Source organism: Carcharhinus amblyrhynchos, chromosome 13 (assembly GCF_965287045.1).
Source record: "Carcharhinus amblyrhynchos chromosome 13, sCarAmb.v2.hapA, whole genome shotgun sequence".
Lineage (NCBI taxonomy): Eukaryota > Metazoa > Chordata > Chondrichthyes > Carcharhiniformes > Carcharhinidae > Carcharhinus > Carcharhinus amblyrhynchos.
Window position 1 is genome coordinate 23391313 of NC_137336.1, and position 12737 is coordinate 23404049.

The window sequence follows — 12737 nt, forward strand, 5'->3', positions numbered from 1 at the left end:
CTGGCTCAGGTCACTGTCTGCAAAGTCTGCACTTTCTCCCTGTGTCTGCGTTGGTTTCCTCCGGGTCTCCAGTTTCCTCCCACAGTCCAAAAGACATGCAGGTTAGGCACATTGCCCATCTAAATTCTCCCTTAGTGTACCCAAACAGGTGCCAAAGTGTGGCTATTAGGAGATTTTAACAGTAACTTTATTGCAGTGTTAATGTAAGCCTACTTGTGAACAATAAATAAACTTTACTTTAAAAAGCTGACAGCTTACACTTTTTATGGAATAATATGTGGAAGTGTAATATTGCATTGACTTCTATTTTCATATTAACACAATATACAATTGGGATATCTGTATTTTTAGTGGTGTCTAATTGTAATGTGCTTTACCAGTCAAACACTTGAACATGTGACTAGTTCTAATATTAGACTCATGCCTATAAATTCAAATGTTGTCCAGCACACATTGCAGTCCGATATTAGTTGGGTGAGGTTCAGAAGATTTGGTCTGTTTTTATATTAGCAATGGATATCTGCAAACAATGATAGCCAGTACACTCCATATAGTTTATGGGCAATGGTACTTGTATTGCAGGAAAAACAATTTTTATATTGTTACAATGCATTTATTTTAGGCAAAATGTCTTATTAAATTCAATAGCCAATATATATTATAGCAAAGTTCACTTAGAGTAAGTCAAGAGAGATGCAGTAAATGCAACGACACATAAGTTGACCAATAATTTAAGTTTATTATCATCAACTAGTTCAGTAGCAACTATAAGAGACTGAAATATATTCAAGAACTTGTGATAAATTCTATAATCCAATAAAATATCTCATCTTTCTCATCAGACCCTAATACAATCTTTTCAGAAATTAAAAGTTGCAGTATTCTCCTTCTGACCAAACAAGGCAATTATAAAAAATGTAATAAATCATCATGCAATCAGTGGTATATCCTTGAAGTGTGCACGGGACAGGTGGTGATGGATTTATTGGTCTTTTCCTGTCCTTTCCTATTGTGTTTAGATGTCCTGCCTCCTTTCAAAACCTAGAAACCCTGGCAAAACATTACAGTTGGTACAAATCATAGACAAATAATTACAGTAGTAGCGAGAGCAAAATGTTCAGAGGCAGCAAATTTCAAAGTGAATTTATATAGTAAGAGAAAAAGATTTATTTAGAAACAAAAACAGGTCATAGTAATTTTAAAGTGTAGCCTGAGCAGGTCAAAGAGGAATACCACAGCTTTAATGGGATTTATTGCATCTGGGTACATTATATCTCTCATCATCAGACAAAAGGTGCAAACGTCATTTGACGCTTTAGCCTAGTAATTGCCAATAATCCAACAGTAATTAGCAGCCTTCCAATAATAATAATTGTAATCAACAAGGAAGACAAAATGATTTCAGCAAATGGGGGGTTCTGTCCAATTGTTTTTGTTTTAAAAAGTCCAAGTTTCCAAAATAAATCTGAATTCACCAGGTTTTCTCTGCCTCTCACCTATCATCCAAACTTAAGTCGTGAAATACTGGAAAGTGCTCAGCAATGAGTTACACAAGTTGCAATTTAAAGCTCTCAACCCATCCAGTGTTCATTACATTAGATAGAATTACGATGGTCCGTTCTAAAATCTTTTAACTCCCCAGCCCTTCTCCCACCAAACTGTTTCAAATTAAATTTAAAAGTTTGGGACTTTTTTTTGTAATTTGACAAAACCCCCTGGTAACTGACTCAGCAAAGCTCTTTATAAAAGCTCAATTAGGATACTTCAATTTGGTAAAGTGTATTTTACTCTATACATTATTTATCAATTCACATTTACATCTACAAGTTGAGAACCAAAAAAGAAGTGATACAAAGCAGTTATTGCATAGCAAAAAAAGCAGACTAAATTTCATTAGTTTATTCACAACAATGTGCAAAGGACACATGAGGACGTAAGGGATTAACATTTAGATAAGCATTGGATGAAAACGACAGCATTCTTTTCAGATGAGACTTTCTACAAAAGAAAAACAAATAGTGAAATAGACGGCAAAACACATCCGAAGCGTTTACAAGGAAGATGAAGGAGCCCCTCCCCGAAAATAAAGTAAAATTCTATACAGGTTTTATCTACACAGGTTATTTAAAGTTATATTTCCACAGATACTAGAAGCCCTTACATTTGAAGTATATTTTTCTCACAGCAATATTGCTAAAATACAAGGCAGTTATGAAGATGTGGGATTTTGTCAGCTTGACTTTGTTAAGATAACACTGTTATACTTCTAAGTCCTCCTTCAACACTGCTTTTTTTTCAACTACGTAGGTATATGGTTTGTAAATAAATATTTGGTTAATATATTTACAAACTGGATTTAATTAAAAGGGACATATATATTACCAAATTGCACCAAAATTATTAATTATCATAAAAAGAAATGCCTTTACACCTGTTGGTGCCTTTACGTCAGATAATGCTGCTGTTCTAAGCTTTAGTATTAGCTGTTCAGATACTGCCTGTAAACTGTCATTTTAAGCAGATTGTTTCATGATGTTGCTTCAGATTTTGCCCCATTAACGGTGGCACTGGAGTTACATCAAAGTGACATCTGCACAAAATTCCATTTCCCAGGGTGTCCCGATGCTTAATGCCAAAGCTCAGGAATACCAATAAGTGTAAAAAGTTTCTTTGGCTCATTTAGAAACATAGGGTATTTCAATGTTATTTCCTTGTCTTCCTTAAGTTAAATGGAAGAAATCAGTTATTTCACAGTTTGATTAAAAAAATGTCATTGCAATGTATGTCCGTGTGTACAGTACATGTTAATTATTATTTACGCCATTTATTTTTCAATAATTTTCATTGTTTGGTGTTTTTGAAGAAGAGAATCTGGAACTGCACAACACCACATTCATTTTTGGTTGAATGCGCTGTCGAAAATCAAACATTCATTGGGAATTATTTACATTCTGCAGTTTGGATCTGAAAACAGAGGGTTAAGTCATGGAGACAAATTCAAACATTTCTTCCCCCCCTGTGCTGGACCCAAAGGTCCTTTCTGCTCAGTTCGGTGCATAGGGACGTAGTGTCAATGTTTTTAAAGCCATATCTAATAAGCACATTCAAAGTTTGAAAAGGATTTTGTTTATGATACCTTTTTGTTTACGCAAAGGTAAGTGGATTGGCGAGCAGAAAGATGTTTCAAGGAAAATAAAGCAAAAGAAATCTTCCTGAAGTTTTTTAAAAAAAGATGTTTCCACAATTTCAACAGCAGTTCAAAGGAGAAAATTGTGATGATGTGCAGCTTACTAATATATAACATTAACTTATTATCTGATCTATGACAGTGTTCTACAGTGATTTCATTGAGAAATGAGCTTCCCTCTCCACTGATCAAATACTACCTTAAATACATTTGTGGTATTTCACGTGCATTGCAGTTTCCTCTTGGCACATGCACAAGAGAGGAAGGTTATAATTTGTAGAAAACAGAAGTCTCAGTCACACTTTTATTTGATAAAGAATAACATCACCTCATAAGGTTTTCAGGCCAGGTATATTTTGTTATTTTAAGCAGCAATTTTCAAACTATTTATATTTTAGCTTATGTTATGAGTATCTCAAGTTTTAACTTGAGTTCTTTCTATTGATCCAATGTGGATGGATTTGGCAAATTAGAAGATATCTGAATCTGCCGTTTCTTGGGTCTGATGGTCTCTGGAATAATGACCATACTCTGGTTTGTGTTCATTCACAAATTGAATGAAAGTTGCAATGTAACACCACCATGTGACCAATTCCCCAGCAGGATACGCAGAACTCGAGTGGGAGCCCTCTGCACGTCACTGCACAATACGTTTAGCCACATGCTTCCAAGTGATAACTTCTGATGTGAGCGTTAGAAGACTCACAGCAACATATATCATTCTCAAAGTGTCTCATCATTGTCACTGTCAGAGAATGGACATATGTTGTGGTATCTTGTTATTGATATTGACAAGCAGTGCAGATGAGGAGGGAGGGGGTGGGGCGGGGTGGCAGGGGAGGTGTTCAGGGAATATGAACATGATAAGAACCAAAAATGTAAAGAGGTATGAATGAAAAAGGAGAACATAGCTCATCTCGAATATCCTTGTAGCCTGCTCAGAATATTTTCATCTCCCTCCTGGCTCAGCCTATATCCCTGCATTTCCCCTTGTACATGAATTGGTCTTTTATTTAATCTCCAACTGTTTCTACAAAAAGCTTCACCAAATGGTTTAAATCATTGGTGTATTGAGGATGGGAAGGATTTACACTTAGCTGAGGGTGAGGGATACAATGTTGCCAATGGCAATGAAAGGGATTTGAAAAATCTTCACTGTTAGAAAAGTTCCTTTTGTTGCCTGTTTTTGGGAATTTTTGTTTTGACATTTAGTCGCTTTCCTGGGTGCTCTGATGAGGATCTCTGTTGCTAAGCATCGTCGAACAGTCATTGGAGAATTGCACATATTTCTGCGTGTTATTCGGTTTGTTTGGCAACAGGAATGATCCCAATTGGCAAAACTGAGTGATTCCCATCCAAGAAAGGAACAACAACCACAAGCATAAAAGCAAAATACAGCAGACGCTAGAAGTCTGAAATAAAAATAGAAGGCTCTGGAATTACGCAGCAGGTCTGGCTGCACCTCCGGAGTGAGAAACAGAACTAACATTTCAAGTCAAACATGGCTCTTCTTTAGAAATGGCCCAGTTCTGAGGAAGAGTCAAGTCTGACTTGAAATTTTAACTCTGTTTCTTACTCCATAGATGCTGCCAGATGTGCTGGGTATTTCCGGCACTTTCTGTTTTTATTCAATAATTACAAGTGCATTGACAATTCAAAATCATGAAAATCAGTCCATTCAAACACCATTAAGGAGTTTTTTTTTGTGCAAGCAAGCATTGTATAGCTTGGGCAGGAAGACCACTGTGCTGTTACTGTTAAACCTGTCTGGTAGTTGCAAACAAGGGCAAAAAAAATCAAGACATCAAAATAACGTTATCACATTTAATAAGCTGTATAGTCAACAAAATAAGTTTATAATGTGAACTCTTGAGTTTTTCAAAAGAATGCTTGCATGGCTCTCCAACCTTTTCCAGTACAGGCCTTTTGATCAAATCAGAATTCAGTGGCTTTCATTAGCAACTTCACTTAGCTCCAAAAATTGGAAAGATCTAACTTCATTGGTCGCTCTGAAGTGACAGGTTTTTGCAGAACTGTTTAATATCATGTCCAGACATCACTTAACAACATAAAGATAATTAGGTATTTAGGATTTTCAAATTTGCTTTTAAATAATGCAAACATAAATGTTCTTTGTTATTTAATGGTAGAAAATACTTAGCTGATTTTCTAGTTTTTGGGCGGGAGAATGAGGAGTGTTCAATAAATTAATCTTAAAAGTGCAATTCCCTTATCCAGGCAAGATATAATTACACATTAGTCAACACTATACTTCTTACATTAAAGTCTTATAATTCAGTAACTACTGTTTGAGTCACAAACCCCACTGGCTATTTTAATAGCTATTGCCATCCTAGAGTAAACATGTTAATGTTTGGTGCATAATAACTAACTGTGTTGCTCATTTATTGTTATGGATAGATTGTCCACATAATTTTAAAGAAACTATAGCTGAAACATACATAAACTTTCTGTTATAAAAGTTCAACATTTGAAATCTCTTTCTTCTTTCTTCTAAATATACCTTCGAAAGAGACTGAAAGTAAACAAGATAATCCACCATGTCTGCAGCCAATGCCAACCATGGACCTTACCCAACTCTGGGAACAAAAGCTTCTCATTACCTCTGGTCAACAGCCAGAAATCTTTACGACTACTTTGCCTTTCACATGAACCCTGCCGTGAGACTAGTTTAAAATCAAATGTCTTCTGTTGATGGACATGCTGTTAGAAGAAAGTCCCTAATGCAATGAGAATAGCGAATCAGTAATAACTCTGTAATATCAGCTGGGACACAGAACTAGACTGGTGTTACCGACAAGGTAATAATGCTTTATACAAGATAGTTTTCTTTCTGATGGTATCAGAAAAATAAGGAGTTTGTTTCAGAAAGAGCAAAAGAAAAATAACGTGTGCAACAAATTGAATGGGAAGCTATATAATCTGTTAGAAATTTCATGAAATTTCCCAATAAATAAAATTAGTTTGAAATCTAAGGAACTCTTCCTTTTATGTTTCCTAATTATGCTCATCATCGCCTTTAATAACTGTCTCTCTATTCAAATAGGTAGCCCAATAAACCAAGTTGAAAATCCCAAACATTAATGGAAATGCTATTCTGGCCAGTCTGTCAATTTTACTGACACTGTTGAATGTCTTCTTGGGTTCTGGGGGCTTTTGTTCTGGCTTGGGTTCTTTGGATTCTGCACCAGCACTTTTTGCAATGGTTGCCAGGCCTGCATCCTTTGCAATGTTTGGTGCAAAGTTCGCTGATGTTGCTGTGTAGGTGTTGTTTTTCTTCAGTAGAGCCTCTCGTTCCTTTTCCTTTCTCTGCGAAACAAAAGTCAAAACATTTTCCTAGAAAATACTTTTGAAGTCTTGACATTGTCATCATTAACAAAGGAACTACACTTAAAAAGGACATTGTTTTAAGCAAAGCTCAGTTTTTCTTTTCCCCTATATACTGCACAGTTCCTCCGATATTTCTCCCACTTGTCATTTGTCACTGTTTTGTGGACAGGGAAATGTGATGAACATCGGTCTTCTAAGTAAATCTCAAATAAGTAACTCAGATATTAGTAGTTTGATTGATGTGCACAAGAAACAAAGCCATTTTAGATACAGAAAATATGAGTCAAAACCATTTTGATGTCAGCAGAGGAAAAAAAATTCTTGGAATTCATCTTTTACAGATTCACCATATGATTAAAAGAATCTTTAGCCACTGGACAAGTCCAGTCATTTGAGGTAAGATCACACAGCGATGGAGGGGGTCACAACATGGTGTGTGGAAATTTGGAATTGTGGTCCCAGTCTCAGCACCTGGTGCCTCCAGAACACTTGTGAATTTTAACAGGGCCAGTATGGGAGAGGGAGTAGGAAATGTGGTTACTGTCAATTAATGGTCCTGTAAGCTCAATAAGGAGCTATTTAAGGAGCTTGTACATTTGGCGCTATAATTTTTTGTGCTCTTTTTTGGGCAAGCTTGAATATTCTGATGCAAGTTGGTGCATAGCTGTCCAGCTAACTGCCAGGTCCAAATAAGTTTTCTGTTGGGTCAACTAGCACTATTTTTGGCACTGCTCCTGACCTTGTCCTCCATGGCTGCTTTAAACCATGTACGAAATCATCTACAAAACGCACTGCAGGAACTCACCAAAGTTCTTTAGGCAGCACCTTCCAAACCCCTGATCATTCCCATGACCAGCAGATACTTGGGAACACCACCACTTGAAGGTTCCCTTTTAAGTCACTCACCATCCCGACTTGGAAATATATTGCTGTTCAATCACTGTCGCTGGGTCAACGTCCTGGAACTCCCTCCCTAACGGCACAGTGAGTGTTCTCACACATCAGGGGCTGGCACAGTTCAAGAAGGCAGCTCACTACCACCTTCTCAAACGCAATTAAGGAGGGCAAAAAATGCTGGCCTTGCCAATGACGCCCACATTCCGTTAAAAAAAGAACAAAACAAAATAGCTCCCGACCAAATGACGAGCTGCTTGCTCTAAAAGGCAAGGTCGTGGCAGCCTCCAACATGACTTGGCATCACTAAGAATGATGAGAGAGCCATGCTAAACATTATGGACATTGGCGGGACCAGAAGAAGATCCCGCCGGTGGCCAATGGTGAACTACCTCTGCCGCCGGAAAACATGCCATTAGGGAATCGGAAAATTCTGCCCAGAGACTCGACCAGCCACTGCAGAGACAGCTGGAGAGAAAAGGGTAACAGTCTTAAAGGAGCAAAACATTTAAAACAGCAACACAGCAACTGAGCAAAAAAGAGGAAATAAAAGGCTGAAAGTGGTCACACTTACCGAACCTACGGGACATTTCGATGAGACTGTTGAACGGTGGAGCTTGTACATTGAACATTTTAAGTTTTCCGTCCTTGCAAATGGAATGAAAAATGATGGAAAGAGGGCAACTTTCTTAAGTGTGATGGAAGCTAAAAATTGGGATTTTCCAGCCGTGCTCACACCAAAAATGGAAAAGCGCGTCTGAGGCCAACAGACCCTTGCATGGTCCGTCACCCTCCCCTGCCTCAGCCCGCTACGATTCCCTTGGCTGGCAAGATGGGAAAAGACACCCCCCCCCCAACTTTGACTTATTAAGAAGTTTGGTGCAGTCTGGCAAACCTGGCACAAAATCATATAAAGACAAAATAAAAATCCTGGAAATGCATTTTCTCCAAGCTAATTGGCCACAGCACAAAAACTTAATTTTTCCCAAAAGAAACCATAAAGAGGGTGAAATAATTGCCTAGTGTGTTGCAGAACTTAAAAAGCTCACTGAACAATGTGAATTCCTTTGCAGAAGCCATGAGATTGAGCTAACTCCAGAAGAATGAATCAAATTGAGTACCTAACGCGACACAAGATAGCCGGGAATGTCACCATTGTGGAAAGCCTGGTCACCATTCATCTGGATGTTTGTGCAGAGATTTTGAATGCTGTCAATGTGGCAAGATGGGACACATTGGGTGAAATTTTCCAGCTCGCCTCAAGACCAGAAAATCCCACCTGAGGTCAACGGACCTTTGCATGGTCTGTGTCCTGCCTGCTATGATTCCTGTGGCAGGCGAGATGGGAAAACTCTACCCATTGAGTGTGTGTATATGTAAAAACAAAAGAAGAAGCACTGAATCTAAAAAGCACTGATGTGGAGATGCTAGCATTGGACTGAGGTAAACACAGTAAGAAGTCTCACAACATTGTCACACTATCTGTATCCCCCGCGACTTGCCTGGGCTTGCAAAATCTCACTAACTGCCCTAGCTGGAGACAATACACATCTTTTTAACCTGTGCTTAATTCTCCCTCCACTCACATTGCCTGTACCTTTAAGACTTGATTAGCGGTAAAGACTCGCATTTCAACCATTATTTTGTAAATTGAGTTTGTGTCTTTACATGCCCTGTTTGTGACCTGAAATCCCACTCAGCTGACGAAGGAGCAGCGAGCGCTCCAAAAGCTAGTGGCTTTTGCTACCAAATAAACCTGTTGGACTTTAACCTCGTGTCGTGAGACTTCTTACTGACTAAGAAGCAAACCAGAGAAAAGTAATTCTGCAGTTGGGTGTAACAAAGGAGAAGAATCGGCATTGCATAATGTTAACTCACGGTCACAAATGATCTGAACAATGAGAGAGTGGAATCCCTTGTGGTTTATAAACTATGCCCGATGTCAACAGGGGAAATGCGGAGCCACATGGATTCAGTCAGTGACAGCTTAGCTGAAACCCATGGCCCTGGTGTCTTGGCTCATCTGGTGCCAGTCAAAGTTGATGTACAGATAGTTTCTCACAAATAGCACATCTGTGACCTCTCTTATGCACTTGTGTGTGGCAGCCTGAGAGATGCTGTGCAGGTAACACCCCTGCTGTAAAGGTTCAGAGTGCCTATAACAGTCAGGACCATAGACAATGGGTGGCTCCAAATCCATGTGTTACCAACTCTTGCATCACCTGGCACAGGTGGTCTGCTGGCTCCCATGCCAGATGCAGCCTTGTCAGGTACTGGACTTCTGACATCCAGAGTTGGGAAGTTATACCCATGGCTGGTAGTGCCTCCTCCAAGGCTCTGCCAACTGTGGCCTTGCTCCCAGAAGATCAGTGGGCCTTGCCTCCTCCTCCTCTGCAGGGCACTGGTCCTGACCGAGTGCAGTGGCATGTCAATGTTGCTGTTCAATAGCAATCAAAAATATTGCCAGATTGACTGGCTTCAAGATTCTCCGCAATCAAAAACTGAAAGGAAGGAACATCAAATTGAGCATTGAAGAGTCCTGACAATGCCCTGATTCACAGTCCTAGCAGCATCTGCGACATCCACCCGTGCACAGCCCCACATGTCAGCGCCTTTTCAATGAGTCTTACTCCTCCCCTGTCACACCATAGCCACTTCACTACAGTTGCCCTTCTCAACTCCTCCTGAATGAAGCGCTTTAACCCTTGAGAGTCCCAGTGGGCCACATAACTCTGCCAAGGGTGAGGAACGAAGGCAGTTCAGTGTATTCAATGGAGCTGTATTCTAACCTCACAGCCGCTCACCTCACTGCAGTGCCAAATTGGGCAGAGCGCAACACATCACTATGATGTAGGACACACTGCCATGCGTCATCTCCTAAGCAGGGTGACTGATGAGTGCCTTCACTATAATGCTTTGCATTGAGGGCCATACTTGTGTTACCTCTCTGTTATGGAAACATGAGGATTAACTTGGAGTTCAATGCTTGTGGGGGTAGACTTCCAACTCTTTTAAGTTAAACAATTAAACTAAAAAAGTTAACTATTGGGTGCCAATCAGTGAATATACATGCATTGCAATGCTGACTAAACAGGCACAATTGACTCATCAAGGAAATGTCAGGGAGATAATTAGGAATCTGGCATCCCCTTGTGGCAGGAGAAGCACACCTGGTGCATATGAAGACAGCAAATTGCAGTTAACTTCATCCTTACACGGCACCCTCATTTCCCCAGCACTCAAGGGCTGAGGAATGGGCCTTCACCCATACGCAATCCCTGGAGAGCCAGGCCTCCATAACCACTGACCTTGAACTTGCCCCTGTGCTGACCTTGTGGATTCACCTGCTCCTACCTACTTTCCATCTGCCATTTTAGCAGAGCGATCCTTCAGCAGTGATATTGTCACAAGTCCAACGAGGAGGACACAGGAAGCGTTGTCTGCCCACCAACTGCCAGACCCCTTAGGCTCACAGACATGAAGAGCTGCTAATGCCTCCAAGCAACCCCAGCCACCATCCCTCCAGAGATGCCAACACTTAACATTGCCCCTCCCCAGCTCCCAAGTTACACTTATGTGGGTCCCCTGCATCCTCTCCAATGCCCCTTCTGAAATTGACACACTGGAGGGTGATGACGGTCTGAGCACTCACCTGATAACCCCTCTGGAGGGGAGGTCGCCAAGTTCCTGTTTTTATATAGCTGTTGTAAGTTGTGCCAGTGTGACATCATGCCAGCACCCAATGAATATCCAGTGGGGTGGGGGGTAGGGGCAAGTCCTGGCAAGAGGGTTTGCTATTAATATGTTGATATTTAAACAAGATACCCAATTTTTCATGGTGGGATTCCCATTATGTTACTGGCAAGGAGCCTGGAAAATCGAGAAACACAACCTCAGCAGTGAGAATCACATATTCCAATTCTCATTGCATTGTGCGCCAGTGTTGCCACTCTCACTGATCACTAACAGGGGCTGAAAATTGCCCCCCCCGGCCACTGTTGGACCAAATGCATTCAGGACACTGTGAAACAGTTCACATGACACAGAATTCCAGAAACTGCTTTAGGTGGCCTGGCCTAGATCAAGACATTGGAGCCAATTAGGCAAGACCTTGGTCTTCAGATCAGAGTGTGAGAAATATGCTGCAGTTGGCACCTTTCCATCCATGGGATTAATCAGTTAACCTTTGTCATCCAGGTCGATTTCTCTGATCCATTTGAAGGAATGGTGGTGTGGATGCTCATTCCAAATGGCCAGAAATTTCAGTGATGTCCTTAGTACAATTCAAAGGTTAAGAGAAATGTTCAGTCAATGCAGGTTACCAAAACAACTTGTGACAATGGTCTTCAACTTGCCTGGTGGGAGTTTGAGAATTTTCCAAGATGCAACAGGATTCTTCACATCACCTTAGTACCATCCTGCCCATTCACCAACAGATTTGTGGAGAGATTTGTTCAAACCATGAAACTTGCTTTAAACACCATCACAAGGATGTTCCTACATTCAAGAGCATCTGGACACATTTCTGTTGACATACCAAAATATACTACACAGTATGTACACTACAAAGTATCTCTTGCTTCCCTACTAATGAGCCGGCAACTGTGCACTTGTTTTGAACTGCTGAAACCAACAGAAACATGACAAGCTGTGGAAGGTGAACGGCATTACCAAGTCGAGAAAAGAGCACAAATGTCGAAGCCAAGAGGTTTCTGTTGGGAATAAGAGATTCTAGCTTATAATTATGATACTGCAGCTAACTGGGTTCCTGCTAATGTGATTGATCAGACAAGATCTGTTTCATACATAGAGGCCAGTCTTACCAAAAAAATTCTAAGTCCAGGAAAGGCAGGAAAACAGAAGAGTTTCTGACGTATTTTTAGGCAAGTTCAAATCCCGTATTTTATCCACTCAGTGCAGGAAAAATTGGGCTAAGCTCTTCCTTGCCTGTAAGGAAAGGGGATGGGGATTAAATTGCCAACAAGCCTGCTGTAGCAGCACAGGGCACCAATGCGCATGTGCAGACCTCTGTGGCTTCATATGCGCAATGGCAACCAACAGAGGCCTGACAGGTCTGAGGGAGATCTATCAGAGGGCTCTACTGCCGCAGCTGGCCTTGACCCAGCACCCCCCTCTCCTTCCCCCCCTTCTCCATCCCACACCGCCCCCCCACACCGCACCACCGCCGCCCCCTCCCCCAGCTATCACTTGCAGCTCCAAAAAGGCAAAGGACAATGGGCAGCAGATTTTAAGTGAAGAAGGCAGCTGAAGATTAGTGCCTCCACACTGAGGGCCAAAGGGGAAA

At 40.8% G+C, this 12737-nt stretch overlaps 1 protein-coding gene across 4 annotated transcripts in view; it reads right to left on the reverse strand.

Moving 5' to 3' along the window:
- Window positions 1-4781: 4781 nt before the first annotated feature.
- LOC145351767 (gamma-aminobutyric acid receptor subunit alpha-1-like) overlaps window positions 4782-12737 on the reverse strand; it is a 46627-nt gene continuing 38671 nt past the window's right edge. For all 4 annotated transcript variants that reach the window (XM_080201389.1, XM_080201388.1, XM_080201390.1 and 1 more), the window contains exon 10: window positions 4782-6517. In XM_080201389.1, coding sequence (XP_080057515.1) covers window positions 6206-6517 — 312 coding nt within the window. In that variant the 3' untranslated portion in view covers window positions 4782-6205. The remainder of the gene's footprint in view (window positions 6518-12737) is intronic.